At 38.4% G+C, this 25791-nt stretch overlaps 5 protein-coding genes across 9 annotated transcripts; 1 reads left to right on the top strand and 4 right to left on the bottom strand.

Annotated features, from left to right (window-relative positions):
* Positions 1 to 1823: 1823 nt before the first annotated feature.
* LOC112294754 (uncharacterized) lies at positions 1824 to 4993 on the bottom strand. Of its 5 annotated transcripts, none has more exons than XM_090243776.1 (3): positions 4772 to 4993; positions 3502 to 3633; positions 1824 to 3303 (listed from the first exon to the last, which is right to left on the bottom strand). In XM_090243776.1, exon 3 carries the CDS (start codon positions 3156 to 3158, stop codon positions 2016 to 2018), a length of 1143 nt encoding a protein of 380 aa, XP_090099902.1. In that variant the 5' UTR covers positions 3159 to 3303; positions 3502 to 3633; positions 4772 to 4993; the 3' UTR covers positions 1824 to 2015. The 5 variants fall into 5 exon arrangements, with proteins under 5 accessions (XP_090099902.1, XP_090099901.1, XP_024401317.1 ...); XM_090243775.1 differs by having other exon boundaries at positions 1824 to 3310; positions 3502 to 3636; positions 4772 to 4979; XM_024545549.3 differs by having other exon boundaries at positions 1824 to 3310; positions 4772 to 4944.
* A 187-nt stretch (positions 4994 to 5180) lies between these two features.
* LOC112294756 (uncharacterized) lies at positions 5181 to 8116 on the top strand. The gene is made up of 7 exons (XM_024545554.3): positions 5181 to 6060; positions 6228 to 6264; positions 6644 to 6736; positions 7000 to 7062; positions 7271 to 7366; positions 7501 to 7578; positions 7757 to 8116. Exons 1-7 carry the CDS (start codon positions 5822 to 5824, stop codon positions 7841 to 7843), a joined length of 693 nt encoding a protein of 230 aa, XP_024401322.1. The 5' UTR covers positions 5181 to 5821; the 3' UTR covers positions 7844 to 8116.
* LOC112294755 (uncharacterized) lies at positions 8023 to 10166 on the bottom strand. Its single transcript, XM_024545553.3, has 2 exons — positions 8844 to 10166; positions 8023 to 8410 (listed from the first exon to the last, which is right to left on the bottom strand). The coding sequence occupies exon 1, from the start codon at positions 9854 to 9856 to the stop codon at positions 8915 to 8917; it is 942 nt and encodes a 313-aa protein (XP_024401321.1). The 5' UTR covers positions 9857 to 10166; the 3' UTR covers positions 8023 to 8410; positions 8844 to 8914.
* Positions 10167 to 11180: 1014 nt separating this feature from the next.
* Positions 11181 to 16948, bottom strand: LOC112294284 (uncharacterized). The gene is made up of 14 exons (XM_024544577.2): positions 16914 to 16948; positions 15244 to 15864; positions 14497 to 14582; positions 14260 to 14381; positions 13929 to 13972; positions 13616 to 13690; positions 13178 to 13361; positions 12910 to 12940; positions 12699 to 12757; positions 12476 to 12549; positions 12263 to 12349; positions 12012 to 12073; positions 11821 to 11849; positions 11181 to 11682 (listed from the first exon to the last, which is right to left on the bottom strand). Exons 1-14 carry the CDS (start codon positions 16946 to 16948, stop codon positions 11593 to 11595), a joined length of 1599 nt encoding a protein of 532 aa, XP_024400345.1. The 3' UTR covers positions 11181 to 11592.
* Positions 16949 to 18457: 1509 nt separating this feature from the next.
* LOC112294119 (uncharacterized) lies at positions 18458 to 23087 on the bottom strand. The gene is made up of 10 exons (XM_024544309.3): positions 21819 to 23087; positions 21262 to 21309; positions 20707 to 20872; positions 20137 to 20321; positions 19840 to 19942; positions 19657 to 19726; positions 19454 to 19532; positions 19064 to 19116; positions 18826 to 18862; positions 18458 to 18686 (listed from the first exon to the last, which is right to left on the bottom strand). The coding sequence occupies exons 1-10, from the start codon at positions 22032 to 22034 to the stop codon at positions 18603 to 18605; spliced, it is 1041 nt and encodes a 346-aa protein (XP_024400077.1). The 5' UTR covers positions 22035 to 23087; the 3' UTR covers positions 18458 to 18602.
* Positions 23088 to 25791: the final 2704 nt, after the last annotated feature.

Genomic DNA, 25791 nt, shown 5'->3' with positions numbered 1-25791 from the left:
CCAGTCACTTTATTATTATTTTTGATACATATTTTAAAACATTTTATACAAATACAATATCATACTAATTTTGAATTAAAATTGATGCATAAATATTTAATTGTTTGACACATTCATATATATAAATATAAATATATATATATATATATATATATATATTTTGTTATTTTTTGTATTCATATAAATTATCTCTATGCATACATCTCAATTATACGAATTATAAGTTAAGACTGGTTTTTATGCTCAGATATAACATCTTTAATTCAAGAAGTACCAAGCTATAGTTAATTGTTAAAAATTTGGTCTCATAAAAGTAATATTTCTATAACTTTGTACAATGAGGTATAAGCCAAAAATTGCAAATTACTATTATTATTGTTACCTGGATCACATTTAAAAAAAGACTACATTGGAGAAATATTAATGTGATCTAATAATTATCTTTACCACCCTTTTGTGTTTATAATTTTTTTTAAAATGAATATTAAATTATTTATTATAATACACCGTGAGTATTAAAGAAAACAATAGAATCTCAAAATGAATTTAGAATTTTTAAATTGTTAACATCTGCATTGGCTTTTTAATATCAAATGTGATTAAATTTTTTGGCAGTTTAAAACTAGACATGTAATCAACTTCAAATTATAACAATTCATTATAAAACCATCATTTATGTAAAAAATATAATAAAAAAATTAAAATCTTATGATTAATGTATAAAATATTTTTGATGTCCAAAAACCGATAACGTCTTTGTAATGTAAAAACGTAAATTGTTAAGACAATCTAACTAAATGTCCTTTAATATAATATCTATTTATGTACAATTATTTTACCATGATTTTTGGCATGAACAACTGTGTCTAAATTGAATTCATTGATTATGAGAAAATCATTTAATAAATGCTTCAAAATTTTTTTCTTTTAATAAGTAGAAATTACTTTAAGTTCCAATAAATTCTTCTTCAATTGAAATCTACAAATTAAGTAAACTTCAACTCTTCAATGATTTCTTTTTGATTTTTTAAACACTAGGAAGAACCATCTTATTGAAAGTTTTGAATCGACAATCCACCTTGTGCTCTAAACCCCCTGTTTTAGATCAAATATAGACATTTTTAATATATCTATTATACATTTTGCCTATCCTAGTCCATCTCCATGTGACACATGAATGATTAGGTTCTTAAGTAGGACTCCATATTGCCACTTAATTTTTTTCTTTTCTTTTGTTCTTGTATAGTATTTTCTGCCATCCTAGAATCACCCTACCCAAGGAAAACAGTTTCATAGTTTAGATTTTTCTTAACTTTCTCCTCAATTTAAATTTCTCAAATATTTATCAAAACTGGACCACACAAGCTGGACAATAATTCCTCCGAAAATCTTTTTTCAAGCACCTTTAATTTCTTTGTATCCAAACTGACCAAAAACAAATGCCTTTCAAATTGTCCATCGGACTCAAAATGTTATAAATCTAGATAGAAACCTTTTTGCAAATATAAATGGTTTCTACATAAAAGAAATTCCAGGGCCCCATCTTCAAGAATTGGTGGCAAGTTTATTAAGGTCCTCCTTTGTTTTCATATTTAATGTGAACAATTCACCTTTATCAAACATCAGGGTAGACGTGAAGAGGCTCGAACTTATTGGGTGGTTTGTAGCAAGGTGTTAAGTTGGATGACATTAGTGTTACAAGTTGAAAGAATTCATTTCTCTCTTGTTAAAACATGCATTGCCATGGCATGGAATATGCTTCCAGCTGAAGGAAAACCATGCACAAATTGGGCAACTCAAACAATGTTATCACTTTCCTGTGCTTCAAGTGAACTCCGTTTCTTTATCGAACAAATTAGTTTTTGTCAGATGAACGATGTCGACAGGTTTCAGAAGCGAGTTCGTCTGAGTTGCAATGGACCATTTCCATACCAAGACAAAAGATGAGAGTGAACATGAAACTACCTGATACAGGATCTTCATAAATAGGATCGAACCATCGAGTACAGCATCCCTTAAGCTTGTGAAGGTTTCACCAAGGCCTTAAAAACCTCAAGCCTCTCCACAGCTGCAATTGCTTTATCAGCATCCTTGAGCTCGAAGATCTGGCTCACTAAAAGGTGCCAAGGGAGGCTTGTTGCATGCTTGGTCAAGAACTGGACTCCTCGGTAGAAGTGGCTGAAGTCAGAACCCCAACAGCCCTTGATGGTGAGGTGTTTGCGGTTGATCATTTGATGTGGGTTGAGTGCAACTTCACCATTGTCAGTGTACTGCCCCACAACAACGTAAGTGCCACCATCGCGGCAAAGCATCATCCCCTCCGTCACTGCCTCGGGTCGCCCAGTGGCCTCGATCACGACGTCTCCGAGATGGCCACTAGTCAGGTCTTGCACCTGAGCAAGACGTTTGCTTGGGTCTGGAAACTCTTCAATGCTGATAGTGTGGTCAATGCCAAACTCCTTCACAACCTTTAGCCTGTGCGCTGGAGCACCCACCACAATAACCTGGAGAGCTCCACTAAGTCGGGCTAAAATGGCTGCCAAAAGCCCCACAGGTCCAGAACCCTGAACAATCACTCGATCCATTAGTCGAATACTCGCCCGATCCACTGCATGCAATGCTGTAGGTAGCCCGCAACCGCCTGCCATGAAGACGCTTGCTGGCAACATTTCAGGTAGCCGAATGATCTTCGTGTTTGGAGGAAGATATACGTAGGAGGACCAGCCACCTAATAAACCCCGAATACTGTTGGAATCTGCGTTGCATGTAATACCAAGCACTCGCCTTAGCGGGCACCTAGTGGTTTGCTTATCCACTAAACAGGTCACACAAGAGTTACAGGTATCGATCACGTCGAGATAGGTCACTATGTCTCCTTGCACAACCGGCGACCCCTCTACATCTACAATGGAACCCACGGTGGCAAATACTCTACCAACTGCAACATGGCCTGGAATAATGGGATATGGCACAATATCAAGGCGACCATGTTTGAGGTGCACATCAGTTCCGCAGACCTCACTCAAAACAAGTTGCAGTAGCACGGAACCTGGTTCCATAGAAGATAACTTCAGCTGTTTTTCGGTTACCACATTGACGGAACCATCCGAATTCATCAAGACACAGGTATTATTGATGATAGGATCCATATCCTCCATCGCTTCTCTAGATTGCTCCCCAATTCCCACGGTTTGACTCTTCTCGCAGTGAATATAGGAAGTATTTTACAACTGAGGCGACGAAACCCTTTCACCAAAAAACAGGCCAAGTTGACTGGATGTCGCGAGTTAACTGCATGTCATCCTGGATCCTTCAGATTACAAATACGCGCCATACATTAGTTTATGCACCACAAAAAAGAGATTTATCATAGAAGTTACAGGTGCGTTGGTAGCCAAGTACAATTCAAGAACTCCTCGACATTTCGAAGTTCTTTTTAGAGCTTACCTATAAGATCTGGCTTAACATATCTCCTAATATACACATAGACGAAGTACCTACCTTGATGAAGCCAATCTAGACCAGGAATTTCGTAACCATCGATGTCGCTTGTGGTAGAGCAAAGTGAAAAGGGGAATGTCAGCCGCTGTCCGTGCCTATCCGGCAAGAGCTCGGTTGAGTGTCCCATGCATCCTACTTGTAGATTAAAATGCGAGAGAAATTAGATTCTTTGTCTACTCTCTCAGAACTAGGCTTAGTAGTACTCAATCACGAGTTGTTTCTCTTCTAGGAACATATGCAAGTGATGGACGAGGTGGAAATCAAATCCAACACTTCGACCCTGAAATCTTGTGCAAAACCTTCCAATTACTAATTACTAATGATGAACCCAAATACTTTCCTACATGAAAAACATATCATCACTGCAGGATTGATGCTTTTCCACTAAAACCAACAAGCGAAAAAACCAGAACCTAATGCAGCTGTTACTTCTCTGACGAAACCTTATTCACTGGACGCATCTAAATATATTAAATCACGTATGCCAAAGGCTACGTCGGTCATTGACGTAAGTTGCAAAGTACAATGCTCAGTATACAGTTATAATGCGTTATCATCACCAATGTCAGGCTTTGATGGTACGGTAAACATCACTGCACGCTTGCAATTGATTCAAGAGCTACATCGTGTATTGAAAATGTCAAGCAGATATTCAGTGAAGTGAATAAGCACTGAGCGCAGGGTACAGTTAGAATGGTTTTTCATCACCAATTTCAGACTTCGATGGCAAGCTTGTAACACACTATTCCTGAGAAAAACTAACAGTGGTTTATGGCAATCGGAACTTACGTGTCGCAAGCAATATCATTAGGCTATCCCACACAAACCAAAAACATCTTATCTAAGATCAGACGGAAAGTGATTCTGGATTAGTAACAGCACAATGGAAGCCCTGATGACCGTCGTGATGGAATATCATTTCATGCGCGCAACTATGAACTCTCGAGTTCTTTCGGATTCAGTATTTCTATTTCTCTCGGACAATTGCTTCGCTAACGATTCAAGGCAAGTAGCGAGCCAGTGGTTCCAGTATTTACAATTTAAACTGCGAGAAGTCCTCCCATTGCAAGCTACACAAACCTTCAATTGCGTCTTAAACATAGATTTACCGTCTAAGGTAGTCATAGCCGAGATTTTCAGAACCCGTGAACGTCGTAACCAATGACGAGCCCAAGACCTCAGTACATATTGATAAGCAGACAGCGAAGGAACGAAGGAACATAACAGACAACTATATAACAATTTTTACACCTCTCCATACTCAACATACCTTGACAATATCCTCCTCCCGCACGATAGATTCTAACCTAACGGATGCGCAGGGGTCAGGAGAGACAGCATCGCTCATTACGAGTCGTATCGTCAGGAAACAATCAGAATTCCAATTGGGGCATCCCCCCAGAGAACCACAGATGCAGCGGACAGGACTCCGACCATGTCCAAATTCAGTTACTTTCACACTCCGACACCGCCGAGAGAAGCTAAATTAGCGACAACCCTAGAGGATGTTTCCGAAGCCACAGATTGAGTTCAAGTTCTTCCTCATAAAAGCATTCATCCATGGAAGGGTTCCTATTCGTCTCTTTAACTGATTCCACTTGAAAGAAATTCTGCGGAAAGAGATTCTATCATTTCTCAAAAAGCTTTGGTGGAGAGAACGACGACGCAGACGCCATACAAGCCGAAGATCTGCTGGAGGAAGGCAATGCGGTGGAATCCTTGGAAGAAGGTGTTGGTCTCTGCTGTGCAGGAGAATGCCGATCTGGCAGAGAAATTCCTGATTCCAGGATTTAGATAACCGAGCTAATGTTACCTCCTTTACGTGTTCGTGGAACGTTACGTTTGCTCATATCCCAAATGAGTTCTGCTTCATCTCAGTGTAGGGGTTATGCTTCAAATGGTTTTGTAGGCTGGTAGAAGAAATCCTTTGGACGACGTACGCTCACAGATTTCACAGCCGTGACGGTGACATGTAAGGTGTTTTCTGGAGTTTTAGGTTGAAGTCGCTGAGCTTGTGCTGCTTTGTTGTCTATCGGAATTGGTAGTCGCGTGGTGTAGTTGTAGAATTGGGTTGACTCGGAAAGGAGCGTAGTTTGCGAGGACATGCTACACTGAGTTGGAGGGGTATTTTAAATTTGAGTGAAGTGGCTGGTAGAGATTCGAGTGTGTCGAAGGGGCAGCTGAAAGAGCTACATTGAATTTGTCACGGTGCAAATCAATGGGACACGTTATGCAAATATCTGCGGTGGGTCATTTGTGAAAGATGCCCTTGTAGAACTATTGGCGATTGTGATAACCTTAATTTTAGAGGTTCACAGAGATGGCCGTGATGGCCTTCTGGTCGTTTTCAACTTTGGGAGCGCTCTCTTGTCTACCGGATCCCGCTGCAACACCAAGATGGCAGAGTTGTAAAATTTCATACTATGCGACGTTGAGGAGCGCTCACTGCCCGAGGTTCCTCACAAAGCTTTCTCTGAAGAATATTCAGTATACCAGACCAAATCGGAGGCTGTCCATCGCAGCGGCAGCAGAAGTACCTGATTTCCTGCCTACAACTTGGTACGGAACCTCTTGTTATGAAATCAAATGTGGTTAATTTCCAACTCGTGAACCTCTTGTTATGAAATCAAATGTGGTTAATTTCCAATTCGTGAACCTCTTAGAATTGACTTGTTACTCTAATTCTCCCAAAGTTATATTGACCATTATGGTTCTGGTTTCTGCAGGGAGAAGCCCAACAAACCGATTGGTCCTACTTTTGATGTGAGATTCTACTTTGTTTTGTGAGTCTCCAAAGTTCAGTGTCAGGCTAGGAATTTGAGGCGGACTTAGTATAAATGATTATTCCGCTTTCTTTCCTCTTCACTGATGACCTAACTTTCTATGTATGTTTGTTTTGAAATTAACCGGAACACATAGGGTAGCAGTATCTGTACACGATATTTGTGTCTTTTCCGCATCAAAGTATTCTTAATTCTATATTCTGAAACGTGATCACATGTATTGACTTAATTAAGAAAGAGACGAAAAATACATGGTCATCACTATGTAGATCCGCTATTACCGCAGTTGGGGGTGAAGATGAAGGTTTGTGTGTTACGTGACTGTTTTGTGCAGCATTTTAACTAGGAGATGTATGTAGTTGTCAGCTGAGCAGGTTACGCTTTTACAACTAGAAGCACTCCAAGATAATGACATCCCCTATGCAGATCACGGTATAGAAATAATGTACAGGGTATGAAATTTCCTTCCTTTGAAGTATCTATCGTCTGGGCATTAACATGCAAGTCAAGCTGAACAAGCTTTAGTTCACCATGTCCTGAAGTGCTGAGCAATAAATTGTTTGGTCCTTATTGTTTTTATGAACGTGGAAAGGGTCTGTTTGAAACTTAAAAATCGTCTTGTAGTGCGTGGTGATCTCGTGTTTGTATAGGGATTATTTTTGTTAGAACATTGATAAGCCTTTAACATGTGCTACAACTCATTCAGTGGCTACAGTTTGCAGGTTTCGACCCATTCAAACGTTCCGAGTATTTTGGTCCGACTTTTGATTTAGGCCAGGTAACAAGCTTTCTCTTTTCCTCTCCTTTTCATTTATAATGTCCTCGATGTTTAAAAACAACGCCGTCTTCTGTAGAATTCTTAGTAATGAGCTAGGTGCACTTTCTCCTCAAGCAGTCGGGTACGTTAGAATTTATTAAGTTGTACGTTTTGACTGATCTTGTAGCTGCAAATTTGATGTATGTTCCCGTGTTTTTGCGAGACCCAGTTCGAAAGATTCAGACGCATTTTCCACCACACCTCATTTCGTGTTCTATTGAATCATACCGATCGTCGCATCTTAAGCAGCTTGTTCGTCAATGAGGTATGGACTTTCTAGATCTTGGTGTCATAATTCTCAGATGCTCGATACTCAATTGCATGGGCTCGGTGTGTCCACGCTAAGAAATTTATGGTGGTGTCATGATTTTTTTTAAAAATTTTGAGTGTTCGTCACAGCATTGCTTCAAGCAAAGGGTATGCATCGTTGGAGCTCGACCAGGGGAAGAAGAGATTTATGAGTTTACCCTTGCACAGGTACTTTCAAGTTTTTAGTTTTGGTTACAATAGCTTTGGTAAGTACACCGTCAATATGTGGATGATCTTTTGTACAACTTAGCTGCAACTACGTGCATGCCCTGGCTCATGGAGGCAATAGCCATGAATGGTTCGAAGATAGTCCTGTCTGATGTGGGTAAGAGCTGGTGTTCTACAGAGAATCGGAGGAAACTGGGATGGCTACTGGCTCACTCAGAGCCTTCGACATGACGGCGAAGGCGCAAGCGGAGGCATCGCGTATTGATTCGTCAATGATTTTATCCGTCTACTGCTTAGCTAGAGAAGGGTTATGAGTCTTATGACATCAACAATGCAGCTCTCGATTCACCACCAAACCAAATGTGTAGCCGACATACATTGTTTGGCATCTCCTGAGAATACGTTCAATGTTTTGAGATCGTGTAGTAACTGTAAATTCACCACTTGTAAAAACAATTGCACAGAACGTGTTCTGGCATATGCATTGATCATGTTTATTTCCTGAATACCTTCACAATGTTAAATCATTTTTTGTCCATACCTACTGCGTTACTTGTACAAAGTGCACGACTGAATGTCTCTATTATACTAACCAGTAGTTGACTAGTTACTCCAAAGAGCGCAAAGGGCTGCATTTTTGCCCGCAATTTCAACTCACTCTGTAGCACTTATTTTTAATATGCCCATGTAGATGTTTCTGAATGCATTTGTTGTCCCCTTTCAACTCCTAGCGGAGCTGATGCTATATATGTACTGCATCCATTGGGGTATCGAGCGATACGATTAAAAAAAGCGGATAAACAGTTACTTGCATGGGAACTAAAGACATCCACTGCAAAACAAACGATTTGATTAGCGACGCAAGTTTATGATCCTTGCGATGAGACATATAAACACCACTGAGGAGAAAATGCTTGGAGAACATTTCGAAACGAATTGGTACACGTATTCGCAACATGAATTCAAGCGAGTATCCTGTCACTAGCAAATAAGTGCCTTCGAAGCAAGTAATGCGAAATCGGCAAAAACTGTTCAACTATATTCGTGAAACATCTGATGAACCCTCTTCAACGCTTGCACTTTAAAATCTCTTATCTGGACACTCAACCTACACCAGAGAGGAATTCCTGAGTTGCCGATAAAATAGCAAACATATAATTTGATGATTAATTTCAGAATGGATAGAATCAAGTGGTAAGTATACAGTAGTGAGGGGCCTATCACTATTCTAGAACTTGTGGATGATAAGGGGCAAAGTCAAGTACCTCCCGACACTCAGTACCTCATCTTGACCAGTAATTCTAATTGTTGGCTGGAAAAATCAAACTGCAGAGGGTTAGCTCTTGGGCGCTTCAATCTGTCTTGCAGCGGCGTCCTCAGAAGGCATGTATCTTCTCTCCCTGAATTCCTTAATAGTCCAATTGGAGTTAATCTTGGGCTTAGGAGGCTCGATTGGAGAGCCGATTGGTGCAACGAGATCAGGATTGCCGTCTCCAATCACGCCATCCACAAGCCCATACTCCATCGCCTCCCACGCATTCATAAAATTGTCTCTATCCGTGTCAGCTTCGACCCTCGCCTCAGGCTGGCCCGTAAGACGCGACATTATCTTCTGAAGCTTGTACTTGTGGAACATCATCTCCCTCACTTGCAACGCGCCGTCTATGGCTGTGCCACCGGCGCCACCCAACGGCTGGTGAATCATCACCCTGGCGTTCGGCATGCAGTACCGCTTGCCCTTCGTCCCGGCTGTCAGCAAGAACGCCCCCATGGACGCCGCGAGACCAAAGCACACAGTCGACACATCTGCCTTGCACAGCTTCATGGCGTCGTAAATCCCCATGCCCGCAGTCACCGACCCCCCGGGCGAATTGATGAACAGCTTAATGTCCCTCGTAGGATCCTGTGCGTCCAACAGCAACATCTGGCTGATGATCAAATCCGCGGAGAAATCATCCACCTGCGACCCCAGAAACAAAATTCTCTGCTGCAGGAGCATCGTCCCGGGATCCAAATCCTGCAACCGAGCAAATTGCTCGATTCCGCCAGGTCCGCCCGGCCCCCGCATCGATACCCCAGGGAAACTATCCATGGCTCCTTCTGCCCTAGCCATCACCACCCTCCTTTGCCTCTCCTTTCCATCTCCTCTCGCCCATAGCTGCACCGACTGTTGCTGCCCTTGCTCCCTCTTCTGAGTCCTTGTCACTCTCCCATTCGGCGCCCACTGAAACGCTGCTGGCAGCTTCGAACCCACACACAACACAGCAGATGCTCCCATCGCTTCCACTTCCAAAACCACTCACAAAAACGCAAAACTAACACAACCCAGTTTAGGATAAGAAGCCCTAACCTCTACAGACGCAACAAGAGGACTCGGAGGGATTGTGGATGTTGCAACATCGCTCTAGTCGGTCCAGGGGACAGTGCTGTGCAGGGCAGTGCAATATAAAACTGACTCCTCGAGGAGGCTGGATTTAGTCCCGGGTGACTTACCACCCCTTCTTCACTTCTTTGCCTTAGTCTCTCCGAGCCCTCTCTTCTGAAGCCCACTTCCATGTGTGTCCATGCTTTCAATCTTCTTATTATTATGTCTGTTGGATGTTGTTGTAGGTGGATATTGTTGTGGGTTGACTTATTCCCATTCACAGCTCCCCTGTGCTTTTTTGACTTATGTCAATTGTACATAGTTTTGGGATTGTGTTTGTCACATAGGTTTATCGTTTGCATGCGTGACCAAAAGTATATGAGCATAGGAAATTTGTTATCAGTTGGACGTTTTTAAAGAAGATCTCATAGGAACTGGTAGTTTATGGATAAAGTGCAACATTGCATGTGCAAGAGATTGTGTTTGGTTGAATGTGTCTCTTATTGGATAACTGAGATTTTTTTTATATCTATATGTTGTGATGTTAATTTCATTTGCCAAAATCCAAGGTTTTTATCAGTATAGCAATCAACTTTTCTCATTTCATAATTAATTTGACTCATGTTGTTCAAACAGAACATGTATTTATATATTTACACAGAATGATTGTCATACAATTTTACAAGATGTTTTTTTTTTGTGATCAAGACAATAATCATTGGATTTGAAAAGACATGCCTCTTGTTACTTAAATATTATATTCTGCAAAACGACATTAAAGTTGATAGAAAATAAAATTCAAAGCCATCAGATAAATTAGAAAATGCTAATTCTGTGATACAAAACCAATTAACCAATCAGAGTCGTTGGATTTTTAAAACATAATTGGCAATATTTACTGTATATTAATCTTTTCATCCCTCTTTGCAAGTTAATGAAAGTGAAAAAACTTATTTTAATCAGATTCACCCTAATTAGCCTAATAACCTCTTTGTGTTTTGGTGTAGACACTTTTGTGACTATTTCAGTCTGTAAATTAAATAAAAACTCAACCAAATGTGTGAAAATAACAGTATTATTTTGGTTTTGTATACACCAATTTAGGATTCTCTGTTTAATTGATTAATTTTGGTATAACATGCAATATTCTTACTATTGATGTTTTAATTTCATATACTAGTATATACCATCACAATTTTTAATTTATGAACACCATTTTTAACACAACCAACAAATGTGACATATATGTAAGCTTTATTCAACTATTACTGGGTGATATGAATCTTAAAAAGGAACGACTTCTTTTATAAAGCTTGTTCTGGCCCTCCCTAGTTTGCCAATCTCAATAACTTAAGTCACTCCAGTTAGTGAATACCTTAAGCAACTATACAGTAGAGCTCTCACAAAATTGACTGCGTATTCATAAGTCGCCACAACGGCAGGAGAAAAAGAAGAAGATAATTAGTACTTTGTGTTATATAACGCTAGCTTGCCACAGCACAGCACACATTCAAGATTTCACTTGTGATAAACATTTCAATGGTAAACATGAGTAGAAGAAGCACGACACGGTGCTGGATGTTGTGACCTGGTCTTCGATTTTCCAAACTTGGTGCAGCAGTCCAAAAACAACTAAAACAAATATGAGCTCAGCAAATGGATATTGACGGAATAATGAGATCCGCGTTCTTTTTCGTAAGAGCAATCAGTTCAGCGTTGGGCCGATCATTGTACACTACCTGTTAACAGACCCAAATAACTGACATCAGTTGAAAGCATAGTATGTGCTATCTCAACAACAGTCTTTCGATCAAGTTCTTGACTACAGAGCTATGCTAAGAAATTTCCGGTCAGTGGATATGCAGAGCATGACTAACCCGATGTTTTGCGTAGTCAGGCGTCTTTCCTGCAAAAATCTTAGGAAAGTCGCATTTTAGATCAGCTTCGGCTTCAGATATTAAATAAACAGTTGAAGCTGCGCATCTTGATAAAAAGCATTATGTAGAGAGATGCATTGGAGGGAATAGAAACAAAATACAACAAAGTGGTTCGGAAAGGCTGCACTTGCCAGTTGCGATGTGTCTCAGCTCAACCCTCTTCATAGCCTTGTCAATGTCGATGTCTACAAACCTATGTTCACAAACACGTCATCAAGGCAGCCTATGCCAGATACTCGGGACAAATGTCCCTAGAGCAAAGAAATGCTACAATAGCACATAGAAAAACATGAGCGCCAGTCATTTCTAACTCTTCATTTTCACGAAAGGAACAGCTTCAGTATGCTTAATCATCGATAACCAGGCGTATGTAGACCCGTACCAGCGTTCATCGAACAGATTTTGTAAACCTATCCATTCGCCCTCTTCCATCAAGAGGTAGTTGCCCTCGACAAGAACGACTTTGTGCCTGACAATACCGCGAAAATTCCCACGTAGAAATCTAATCAATAATAGGAGATTGTAGAACAATTGCATTTACAATCTTCCAGATCAGCTTACTTAGTTGAGAGTGTATGTAGGATACGTATCGTACTTAGGTGATACGTATATGTCTTTCTCAACAGGGTCTCCTACTCCATGGTCGAATGAAGGTAAGTGCGCCTCACCCTGCACGTAAAAGCATACAGGTAAGTTTTGTGTTTCATAGGGCGTGGTGTGCCCAACGATAGGTCTCAACAATATAAACAAAAGAAAAAAATTTCTTCCAAAATAAACCGTCATTCAAAAGTATTGATTTGAGTAGATCACCTTCGCACCTGAGTCCGCAACTGCTGCAGATTTTTTAAAAGAGACGCAGGATCGAAAGTCCAATGAGCTGTTTAAAGAGCACTCTCCGCTAGTCAAGAGAAACTCGACATGGATAGAGAAAAGCAGCTATGAAACCAATAGAGCTCACTTTACATAGTTAAAGCAAAAGTCACCAAATACAACGGCAAATGTAATGAACAGAGAAGAATCAGCAGAAACCTCCTCGTCGAGCATGAGCTTCTACTGGGTCCTGATACACACCAAAATGAAACGAGTCACGTTTACATCTTCAATAACTCAGTCAGGAGAAGCAGACAACGTACAGCTAGCAAGCTTATCTATAAAAAAAAAAAAAAAAAAAAAACACTAGATAGTGCATAACGACTATTTGAATGATTTCTAAAAGAAGATCTAGAAAGAGATTGTTCTCAATAGCGCTGCCGTTAAAGCTAAATATCTACTTTAACATAAGATGAGGTAGATTTACCTCCATGGCATCAAGCTGCCAACGATACAAGTGATACCCATCCATAGGTACGGCGACGGCTATCGGAGCTCCTCCACTTTTCTCCCCATGACTCTCAAGCCAAAGCTCATTTAATCGAAGCGCAATCTCGTTGGCAACAGTTGACTTTCCCGCCCCAGGAGACCCTGCAATCCCCACCATATACCTGTATTCTATGTGAATAACTGTCCTTTCAGGACATTGACGCAAGCACCAAGTATGGAGAATAGAACAGTAGAACTGTCGTATAGAATTTTATACATCATCAAAGTCACGAGTACGTATGCACCAACAATCAATTGACGGCCACGTTCACTTTATTGTGGCATCTGGGCATGCAGTAGAATAAGAGACGAAACAAATGCTCAAATTTCAGAACTATGGTGTTGTTACACAGTATTCAAGGGGAAAAGTAGTTACTTTTGATCGGGATCATGGATCAAAGCTTTTGACAAAAGTTGTTTTGCAAGGACATCGTAAGTTTCTTCCATGGTACTGCAAAGAAAACAAGTAATCAATTGTCGTACCGTTGCTAAATAGCAATTAGATTGGTCTTCACAAACCACGATGCGAGGACCCTCTTTTTTTCACTATCAATGCAAGACGGTTACACAACTACAACCATTAATTATGTCATATTTTACCTCAAGCGTATAATTTTAGCTTCCATTCAACCATCCAAACATATAATTCAGTCGGAACCTAGATTAATCACTTATTTTAAGATTGTTACCTGCACTGGAGCCTCCGCGGAGTTTCTTGAATGCTGCATAACCACTACATCATACATTGCCCCAAAAAGTAAATTTAGAACCTTGGATTGTTGTGCGGTCATAAGTAAACGAGAATATACCAACCAGTCCACTATGTCTAAGAACAGAGATACCATTTCTAAAGGCACTACCCTCACACTGAAAACAAGGTTTAATTTGTGTCGAAGTCATCAGCGATTTACGTGCATGATTCCAGTAAAATACTATTGCGCTTAAATTGTAGTGCTCATTCCAAGACTGACACTGTCCTGGCTCGACAAATGTTGAACAAACTTGATACGTGATTCGTACCCGCTGATTTGCACGCTGCCGACCAAACTTTCCAACTGTTCCCCGCTTTGAAATGTACAACCTTGCATCAGAGGAGACTAGTTGATTCCGTGCAACGGGGTTCATTACTGCCTTCTCATACCCTGCGTCCCTCAACCGATCAACACCAATTTTTTGAACCCATAACCTGACTACAGCGTGGTGCGATTCATCTTTTTGAAGAAATACACCAAGGTCGAAATCGATGAAGAGTATTACCGATTGAAGCTACCGCAACCTGACCTGGTGCCAAAAGGACAGGCAGAGGCTCCATTCCTGAAGAATTTTTCCATGGTTGCTTTGTCCTGCTCATCCCCAGAACAAATTAGATCAATTTAATAAAGTTTAGGATATCCCAACTGCAAACAGATGCATTCAGACATGAAATTTACGAATGACTCGAAGTACGATCGAAATGTGGAAAGTGTGTACAATACACACAAACGGATGTGTTCACAGAATACATTGGAATGGCCAGATCCGAGCCAATCAATGTTCGGTTCAAGAGCGTAAACCAAGTATCTAAAACCCATTCACCCAGAAGACATGAAGAAAACAGTAACAGTTCATTGAGAACAAAAGTGTGAATTGTAAATACAAATAATACACCCTCGACACCTAATAAACTGAAGAAGAAGAAAGTAAAGCAAAGCAAACTTGTGGAAATCGTTACTTAATCAACAATCCGGATCCCCCCAACTTGGATCGAAATTCGAAAAAGAACAGCTGAGAATCTAGAAGCCACTTCTACCACACCCAATTTAGCCGAAAAGCCACAGCTAATGCGGGCAGCAGTGAATGTAAAAAACTCCTAGTCTACAGGCGGAACTAGAAACCAGGGAACCGATCATTCCATTCCATTCCATTCCAATCGGAAGGGCATTCTAGTGAGAGCTAAGAGTGAAGGAAGGGAAGGAAGGGATAAGGAAGCGAGAGAGAGAGAGAGAGAGAGAGAGAGAGTGAGACCTGGGAAGCAGCAGCGGAGGGGATGCGGCAGCAGCGAAGTGCGCAAGTGTGGCCATGGAGATGGAGAGATGGAGGGCGGCAACAACGAAGACGAAGACGAAGAGAGAAGAGCACAAGAGCGGCGAACTCCTCCAACTCCTCCTCCTCCCTCTGCCTCGACTTCTTCTTCTTCTCCTTCTTCTTCTTCTTCTTATGCGTCCTCCTCCTCCTGCTGCTTCTTCTTCTTCTTCGTCGACTTCTGCTTCGACTACAGCTTCTTCTTCTTCTTCTTCGTCGACTTCTGCTTCGACTACAGCTTCTTCTTCTTCTTCTTCTTCTTCTTCAACTGCTGGTCGTAAACCTTCGTCCTCCTCCTCCTCCTCGTGCTGGTGCGTTATTCGGATGCTTCTTCTTCGTCGTCGACTGTCCCGGTGGGGAGGAGAGGGTGGGGATGCATGCAAGTGTAGTAGCGCTGCGAATGCGGCTGATGCTGCGTTTGCTTTTGCTTTCTTACACGTTCTCTTCGGTTCTGTTCGGTTCGGTTTTAGGGTCTTCTCTCTCTCTCTCTCCGTCCCAGTCTGATTCTGCTTTTGCTTCTTCTTCGTCCACTTTTCGTTCCTTCGTTCGTTCGCTTCTTCGTTCCTTCATTCTTTCCTTTACCTTTTCCGCTTAATTCTCTTCTTTCCACTTTCTTCGTCTTCGTTGTGTCATCTTGCTTTTCTTTCTTCTCCTTTTTCTTTCGGTTTTACTTCTCATTTTTTTTCTTGTTCGTTTTGTTCGTGAATATGATTTAAAAGAATAAACTTAAAAGAGTAAATAAGAAGTCGGTTGGCACTAGCACCTCAAGTAGTATTCAATGTCCTAAAATTAATTGAAAATAATCAATGTGTGTTCTTTTTGCACCCCCCTTTTTTTGGGCTATATATATATATATATTAATTTTTTTCATCTTGATACATATATTATATATTGTAGCATATATATATATATATATATATATATATATGTGTGTGTGTGTGTGTGTGTGTGTTTAGAATTTCCAAGAATTATATTCTTTGACTTAGTTTTTGGGTGGTTGAAAGATAATTGGAACTTAGTAAATACTTAAAAATAGTTGCTTGTACAAAAAAAACATTAGGAATTCCTTATTTTGTGCTTAAGTTATTGGAGGATAAGAAAAAATACATAAACAAGATTTGACATATGTTAAGTTCTTAATGCTAAAAAATTAATAATACTAACAAAAAATGATTACAAAAATAGAATTTTAAGAAACCAAGGTTTTAAACTTAAAAAATATTTGAAGTTGAAATAAGTCATAATATTAATAATATAAGGTGATTGAATAAAGTTATCACAAAATAGGCATTAAGTATTTAATAAAGCATCAATTTTATCAAGTATTAATATTAAATTCTCAGAAAAGTTATTGTAGAGATTTAATATCCAATATTATTTTAGAAATTATATTAAATCAAGATTCTTATTATTTTGTTACAAAGATTTTACTAACATCATACATATACACAAAAGTTAAATTAAAATATGTATTCTTCTAATACATATGTTTGATGTAAACAAACATAAAAAAAAAAAAAAAAAAAAAAAAACTAACAAATATAAAATAATATAGTAATTCAATGTCAAATAAATATGATAAATAAATATATGAAAATGTTCAAATGACCCACCTATGTACTAAATCAAGCCACCATATCATATCCATCATTCAAAATTGGATCATCTCCAAAAACCATCATTACAATCTTGACCCCCCTTGTTTCTAGTTCCCTCTCTCTCTTTCTAGTCTTCTTCATTCCAACCTCCATTATTCTACTCTTGTCATTTCTAGCTCTCATCCCAACCCCTCTTATTCCCCCTTGTTTCCTACAATAGGATAGGTCAATTTAACAAATGGATGGATCATTTTAACATTTTTTAAAACAAAAAAAAATATATATATATATATATATATATATATTAATTAGTCTAAATTCTTTAGAAATTATGATTCAATAAATATAATGCTTATACTCTACAATTAATTTTATTTTTTCGTTAAAATAATACATTAATCTTTAAAAGATTCATAAAAATAAAAAATATAAAAAGAATTAATTTTTTTTTTGAATGTATATTTATTATTTATTATTGATTTATTTATTAAATGTTTAAAACTGCGATGCAACTTTGATGTTTCTAATAGATCATACATCAAGGTAGAAAAAGAAAAAATATATATTGCGAAATAAAATAAGAACAATATGTCAAAAAAAATAGAAGAAAGAAAAAATGTATGATAGATGCTAAATAATACCTAGCAAAAGAAGCAATATAGTTATAAGGAACCAAAATATTTGAGTCATGGTAATTTAAAAATTAATAAATCATGCTTGATATTTTTAATTTGAAGGTGATGAATATTTTTAGATCACCAATAAATGGGGATTAAAAAAGTTCTTTTGCAACTTATCTTATATGTATATACATGGTCTTAAAATGACTAGTTAAATTTAGTGCTTTTATGTTGATTACATTCAGACTCATATGAAATCTATATTTGTTTCAAATCACAGCAGACAAATTCATAGTTATTATTTGTACAAAACAAAAGGACACAATGAAGTTTTGATTACTAATCCCTCTTTCAACTTAGAGTGTAATAAGTCACATTTATAAATATTTTCATACTATGATTGTTCCATCAAAAAGTTGTTCCACCTTCAAAAATATTGTCACAAGAAATTGAAAGAATGTAATTTATTAGTTTGTAATTCTATTCGATTTTTTTTCTTCCACTTTTAAACTTTGTCACATTCCAAAAAGGAAACATATATATATATATATATATATATATATTTTTAAATTCTATTTTATTATACCATTTATTTTACAATTTATTTCTATACACTTTTATTTCTATATATGTCTTTTTGATTTACTTAACAATTTTCTAGGAACAGTATTCCATACCATTTCGTTCCTTCATTTTCTCATCCCATTGTCTACTTCTACTCCTCCAGCAACTACAATTAAGGAGAACAAATATCCACAAGTAACATAAGAATCATGAAAACTCAAACGTTTTTTCCAACTGAAACTATTTTTTTTCTAAGTACCCACTGCATTATTACGAGGCAGCAAAGTAGAGAAGCTCTTCAGCTACACTAATAAGGTGACTCAGATGCACACACGCAGATTCAAGAGGATTTGCAGTTGCAATCAAGCTGTGGAATTCTTGCAAATAGGAACAAAATATTTCACTTGAGCAAGAAGCTTCTATGTATACAACTTATGAACAAAAGAATTAAAAGGCTCCGTGTGAAGGGACATGTGATACATCTTAACTTGTCTTGCATTCAGCAATCGTTGCAGTGCAGTCAACGGGCAAATTGGGATGCAGCAGCATCCAAATCTTCTGAGGGAATAAGCGTCAAAAATTCATCGATTTTTTTTCGAGCAGCCTGAACAGGATTCAAATGAAAATACATCAGTTCACATTCGTGGCACGAATCCGTTCATATAAAAAAATATTGGTTCTATACAATTCCCTCTTATGGATGAAAACTCAGAATTCCTAGGAGGGACTTGAATTGATTTTACCTTGATTGATTGCAAACTGAATTTGAGAAACTCCATTCTGCGAAAGAAATGAACACATCAGAAATGTCCCGCATTTGATTGTTCAATCAGATATAATACTGACAAGATATAGATGACGATCATCATCTCTCTATCTTTGAATAATATGGTGCACACATGTCATTCAAAACTCAACACATCTGCTTCCAAACAAGCATTGTAAATGCGCTGCTCAAAGGGAAAAAATCAAGAGACATACTGTTGTACTGGGCTGGGTTCTCCAATGTTCTCAAAATATCTACTATAATCAGCCTGTTGCAAAAACAATAATAAAATTGCTTCTGTGAGAAACAACAAAAACATAAACTAGGCGATGGGAAGTGATGTTGTTTTGTGAAAGAGTTTATCTGGAGGAGGTTTGTCGGTGAAAATCACAACTAATTCAGATTCATTCCCATTGGTCACTACTACCTGAACTTTGTAACTGACAACCATCTGCCCACCCAGAAGATTGTGCTACAGAACATGGCGGCTGCAAGGTAGAAACTAGGAGACCTAGCAGTGGCTTATGGATATAATTCATCATGCCAAGCTTTTTCAGATTATTTTCCGTATTTGAATTAGACAAATGTGGTATTCTGAGGTGTACCTGATCCACGTATTCGAATATTTCAAACGAAAGGTTGGTTGCCTTCTCTGCATTCTCTCCGTCTAACCATGCTGCCGCACTGCAGAATCAGACAACTTACATTTCAGTGGCTTCTATGCAATGATATGATCAATCAATCTGCAGATGATCATAAAACACCAACACTGTCATGAAAAACGTCAGAAGTAAAAGCCCGAACACACTTGAGCAAGGTTTTCTTGATTTCTTCGGATGTGCCTGCTCTTCTCAGTTCACTTTTCACTACTTCAACATCTGCAACCGAACAAACATGCACAGTTCAGAGTTAGTTTCTGCAATTTTGTTGGGGCATTGCCGATTAATATCAACCCAGCAAGCGAGAGCAAGTGAGAGAAAGAAAGAGCAACCTGAAGCAGTATCTTCTAACGATTTTAGTATGCGTTGGAGCTGAAGAATAGAAACCACATATAAAAATAATGGTTTGGAGGGTCTGCTGGTCGGAAATTTCAGCTGCAGCCACCCATTACAGAGGCATTTGCTTCAACCCAACTAAAAATCAACAACGCTGAGTTTGCACTGTATGCTAAGACTACAAAAAAATAAGGTTTTAAGAATCATACAGAGGAGACAATTATCAATTATGATTAAAAAATAGGATGTGAAGCACACTGTAATGGACACAAAGAATGTGGTCAAGAGGGTACATTAGCCAATCCAACAGCTAGCGCGGAGATTCCAAGTCCAATAATCAGACGCCTTTGAATAACTTTGTCAGAACCAGCTTCCATAGCCTCCCCTCCAAGACCCATTCCTTCAGTAGGTGCACCTTTAGATAGAAATAGCTCTGCTTCTGACAAACCCCACTTACTGGGTTGCTGCTCCGGTTTTCCTATTAGAAGTGAAAACCTCACATGAATAAGTGCGTGAAGAAGATCAGGTTGCAGTACAATCAAAGAAGTTTTTTCTCGTCAAAGATTTCGGTGTACCCTACATGACCAAAATATTAAAAAGGAAATGCAAAGCTACAGACATATCCAGATTGAAGGCCCTACTTTGCCTGCAAGTACAACATGTATGATGCAAAATCATTTACAAAGGAGTCCTAAAGATTTGTCATCTCAACGATTACTACTGTAATTCACCTATTGGCCTCCATTAGACAATCACTGCATTGAATGTCAAATTACAGGCGAGGATCGTGGCTCGTCCAAGTGAACCATAAAGAGGATTGGACAAATGTGGGGGGTATGGAGGGGAGTGTAACAGATGCACACCAGTAGCTTTCGGGCCGGAGAACAGAGTTTCTCTATAGCCTGTGCCGTCAATACGCTTTTCTGGAGTGGCTGGTTTCAGTTTTGAAAGATCAGTTGTGTCTCGATTGCCTTTGCGCGCTGCCAGTTCTCTGCGTAGCGCCTCTGCCTCTGCCTCTGCAGCTGCCAACTGGAACATCACAGTTGAATCCTTGCCCAACCTATATTATGAGGAAAAACAAATTTTCTTCCCCTTACAAATAAACTTTGCTACATTTGACATCTAAAAACCATTTATCACATAACTGAATCGAGCTCATCAGTGTTTCGCAATGACCCCTCGAGGTCGAATATGTAACGTGCAGCAGATATTTGGGTGTCAAACCTCTTGGTCCTCAGCTCATCTCATATCGGCTGTTGCATTGGACATCGTCTTATTTTAAATTTTGAAGGTGTGAGCTTATCCACAACTGGGTGTCCTCTCCGTGAACAGATGATTGGTATTCTAGATATTCATACACTGAGTTTCTGACACCAGTTTTACTGCAATCTGCATGAGTTGCAGCGCTTGAAAGGTACCTTGGCATTTAAGTCCTCCTTCTCACTTGTAGATGTACTTGAAGACGCCTGCACACAAGATGTAGTCCTTATCCAGTTAAATCTAGTGATCACATAGACCACAATGCAAAACGTAAGACTTTCCATGTTTTATGCCTCTTCTGTCTCCGGAAATGTTCCTATTTGTAAAGTACACGAAATAAAAACACTGATACAAATCTCCTGCACAACTGTTGGAGGAAACAATTCTGTATTCGAGTATCAATCAAATCAAGACCTCTGTTCCTCACATCTCTGCAACTACATAGAACATTATCGAATTGCCAGAACTAAGCAAATTCTGAAGATTACAGCGATAAGGATAGAGTTTCTAAAAAGATCTATCAATCAGCAATATACTTTGAATAACGTGGACACTAGTGAATGAGAATTCTGAAAGAGAGGAATGCAAGCGGCGGATAATGAAGAAAAAAGCACAAGACAGACAAAACTTGCGAAACACAAAATTGATCCAAAATGGAACACAAAGTTTTCACGAGGAAAACGAAATTCAAGTTATTGCGAATCTTAATACTCACAGTATCTGAATTTTCCTCAGAGCTAGCTCGAATTAGTCGGTACCGCCGGTTGTCCAAACCCACAAGTCTGTTCGCATTCCCCGAGAGAACCACACTGTGAAGCGGGGATGTTCTCCTACCCACATTGCCCGCAGCAAATCCATCTCTCTGGACAACCGAGCTGGTTGTCGCAGGCACGAGCGGCGGTGAAAGCATAACCACTCCGCAAGGCGCCATTCCTGAACTGTGAAGCCTAATTAATCGGCGCGACCCAAGTGCAGTTCCAGCACTAATTTCCCCAATCTGCAAATACCAGACAACACAGCCAGACTTCGTGCTCTATGCACCCAACATTCGAGTCGCAACAACGGAATTCAGCTGCTACGATATCGCTATCACAGCCTGCGACCTCGACATTGAGGTTTGGAGGCTTCCGTTCTGAAAAATCCCAGCAGGTTCATACGAGCACGTTAGAAAGTGCATTGAAAGGAAGCCGATTATTCCGAAAGCGCGCGCGGCAGAGTAGAGATAACGTGTGCAGTCCGTGGCCATGGACACCCAAGGATGGGGTTGAACGCCGTCTATCACCAAATAGTCCTAATGCCACGCCTCCACCTCCCCGAATCCCTTTCACCACATAAATGCAGCTTTTCCATGGCGGAATTCGAGTCAAACCTGCGAGAATTCTCAATCAACAAAGGAAACTAGGAATTCATGGGGACTGACAATTTGCACATAGGCATGACCCAAGAGATGCTTTCTTCATAATCCACATTGGGTAGCTGTGAAATGGTTCCCGGATTTGTCAATAAGCGGCAAAACCTTAGGATTCAGATATGTGCCGCACTTGGTCATAGTTTTCTCGATAAAACTAGGGGCAGGCTGAATATCAAATGTCAGCGTACACCTTCACTTTACCTCATGAGGGGACTTCAGGCGGCTGAGGGGCTATGGGCCAGTGGGGAGAATCATGGACTATACGTTCAATTTAGAAGGCGACTGAATGCCACACAGAATTCATAGATTGAAGCATGAGCAACGGAATAGTCTCTTGTTAGCGAAAGGTTCCCTCTCGAATATTGCTGATAACTCTGCGCCGAAAGTCAACCTCCGAGGCGACTGTGTAAATTGCAGTGCTGCCTCTCTTGAAGCAACTCGGAACACGACATGGCGGCTGTTGCAGGATGGCTGGTGAGCGATTGAGTTCCATATCTTCACAGTCGAGCACTGTTTTGAGGAATTAGCTGAAATTTCCAAGACGAATCTCTCTTCCAGGTAGCATGCTATGTCATACGCTATGCTTGTCACCCACGTCGAGAGGAGGTCCTTTATATACATTCCTCTTCTCTCTCACACGTTGGTTTGGATCCTCTTCTCTCTCACACCATTAATGAAGCACGTTGGTTTGTTCTTTGTGACACTGTAAGCTTTTGCAAGCACAAAAAGCACTTTCACGTGTTTCCTCCGTGCTCCTGCTCGCTAAGCTCTGTCGTTCATGCAGCAAACTAAAACTCTCTCATCTGTGGCTCGTCAAAGCTCCCTTCGTATATTGAAATGCCGCTGAGGAGATGGGGATTAAGCCAATGAAGTTAAGCTTGAGAACAGTATATGAAGCCATACATTGATTAACATATCCAATGTAGTTATCACGGAAAGTGTGATTCAAATGAATTTTTGAATCGAAGATTATTTTTCAAATACAAATGCAATACAATACAAATAGAAAGAAATAAAATACACAATTAAGCTCTTAGCTACAAAGTAGAATTTGTAAATCCATGCCATTGTCCTAGATAATATGCAAAAAAATTATTATTTTATTGAAGGAATTACTTCTAAAAATATAAAAATTAAATTACATTAAAAAATCATAAAAGAAGTTAAGACATTCAAAAATGTATTAAATTTAATAAATAAATAAATTAAAATATAAAATATAAAAAATAAATTACTAATTTAATCTACTTAAAACTTCCAAAAAAACAATATTCAACATAGAATTAAAATTGTTGTTTCTAGGAAGAAGAATCTTGATAGAACGAAAAGAAGTACATCAAGAGAGTGCTACATAAAGTTAACCATGGAGAAAAATAGGTTGTTGTAGATCCAAACCAACGTGCTTCATTAATTGTCTTTGGAATTTGTTTATTGTTATAGCAAATGTAAGATGGATTAGAAATTGCTTTCTCTTTAGAATGAACAAAAGTTCTTTTGTTATAGAAGTTAATGTAATCAACAAAATGAACACCAAGTTCTCAACAAATTTTCCTCTAAAAACTCTTTTTTAAAAAACTTAATCCATTAATCATATAATTATCAACTAGATTCCATTACAAAGTTCTTAGCAAGGAGCAATATTTTTTAGTAGCATCACTAGAGCCTCAATCTTAAGACAAAGCCTTGATTTGGCCATTCCAAATGGATTAAGTGACTTGATGAATTTGATTGAATAAACATTATTATTGTGGACACCATCTTTGACAACAACTTCATTGCCGCTTAGATATTCTTGTTCTTTTCTAAGAAATATGGCCATAATCTTTTCATTAATATCCTCTACATCATTATTCTATTGTTGTGATGTAATACAACTAATAGGTGAAAGAGATGAAGAATTTATTATATTATAGAAGATCTTAATTCAAATATTATACCAAATTATCTTAGAAAATAGATAATAGTCCAAAAGAAAGTAGAACTAAAGATTTAAATGCTACCTTTTCCAAAGTAAGCTTCTACTTACTTTGAAAGGCCATAAATAAGGCAAAATAAGGCAAAATAAGGCAGATTAGAAAAATAAAGAATATGAGCATATGTAAGAAGAAGTTAGAAGTTGATTTAAATAAAAATCAATTCGAAAGGATAAAATTTGATATCTAAAAAGGACTAGTTATCAACTTAGGTTGAAATCAGATCTTGAGGCACAAAACCAAGCACAAATAGTAACTTGGAGATTCTTTGGCAAATTAAAGAGTGGAATTTGAGAGCAGACTTGATAGAGATTTTTTAAGCATTGATTTTGAGGAAATTGAGTGTGTAATGACTTTGCAAGAGCTTTGCAAAGTCACAATTGTTTTGGGTGACTATAAAATTTGTGAAATAAAAAAGGTATTATATTTTTGAGAATTTTGTGAGTTTGATAGTAGATCTTCAATTCAAATTTTGAGGACTTATGAGAATAGTTGAGTGAAGTATATGATATAAGTTTGAGCTGGATCAAATAATTAAAATTAAAGGCTATTGAATTTCAAGTAGGTTGAGGTCTCAGAAATTGGACTTTGAGAGGTAGTTAAGATTTCTAAGATCTTTAGCAATTTATTAGTTGAATTGAAATAAAGTTTGTGTTTAAAGATAATAGACTTGATTTTCTATATACATGTGAAATTTGAGAACAATTAAATAGTTCAATAAGGAGATATTGGCACTGAAAGTTCAACATTAGATTGGAGTAGGAGGCCAACCAACACTTGAGTAAATTTTAAGATTTTTCTTCTATTTGGTAAGTGCAATTATCTTCAAATTTTATATGCTTATTTCCAACTTTGTTGTTAAAAGGTGTATAAATTTTTAAGCAAGATCAATAATGGAATTAATAGATATTGAGGTTCCAAACTGTACTAGGATCAGATTGAATAGGATTAGGATTTAGTTTAGGATTTAGTGTTTGTATAGGGTTTGCTTTAGGATTTGATTTAGGATTAAGGATTTGTTTAGGATTTTATTTAAGGTTTGATTTAGGATTTGTCTAAGGTTTGATTTAAGATTTGGTTTATAGTTTAGAGTTTGTTTAGGATTTGATTGAAGTCTATTAGGATTTCAATCAGGATTAAATTAGAACTTGATTGAGATTTATTTAAGATATATTTGTGATTATTGTAATATTTTTTAGAACTTCTTAAGGTTTCTTTTAAGTTTTATTATAGATTTTCTTTCAACTCCTTGAAGATTTCATATTTTTTCTTTTATAATATTTTAAATATTTCTTTTGAATTTG

Source organism: Physcomitrium patens, chromosome 17 (genome assembly GCF_059467195.1).
Source record: "Physcomitrium patens ecotype Gransden chromosome 17, ASM5946719v1, whole genome shotgun sequence".
In the NCBI taxonomy this organism is placed as follows: Eukaryota; Viridiplantae; Streptophyta; class Bryopsida; order Funariales; family Funariaceae; genus Physcomitrium; species Physcomitrium patens.
Note: the sequence above shows the minus strand (reverse complement) of the source record. Positions and strands in the feature narration are given on the sequence as shown.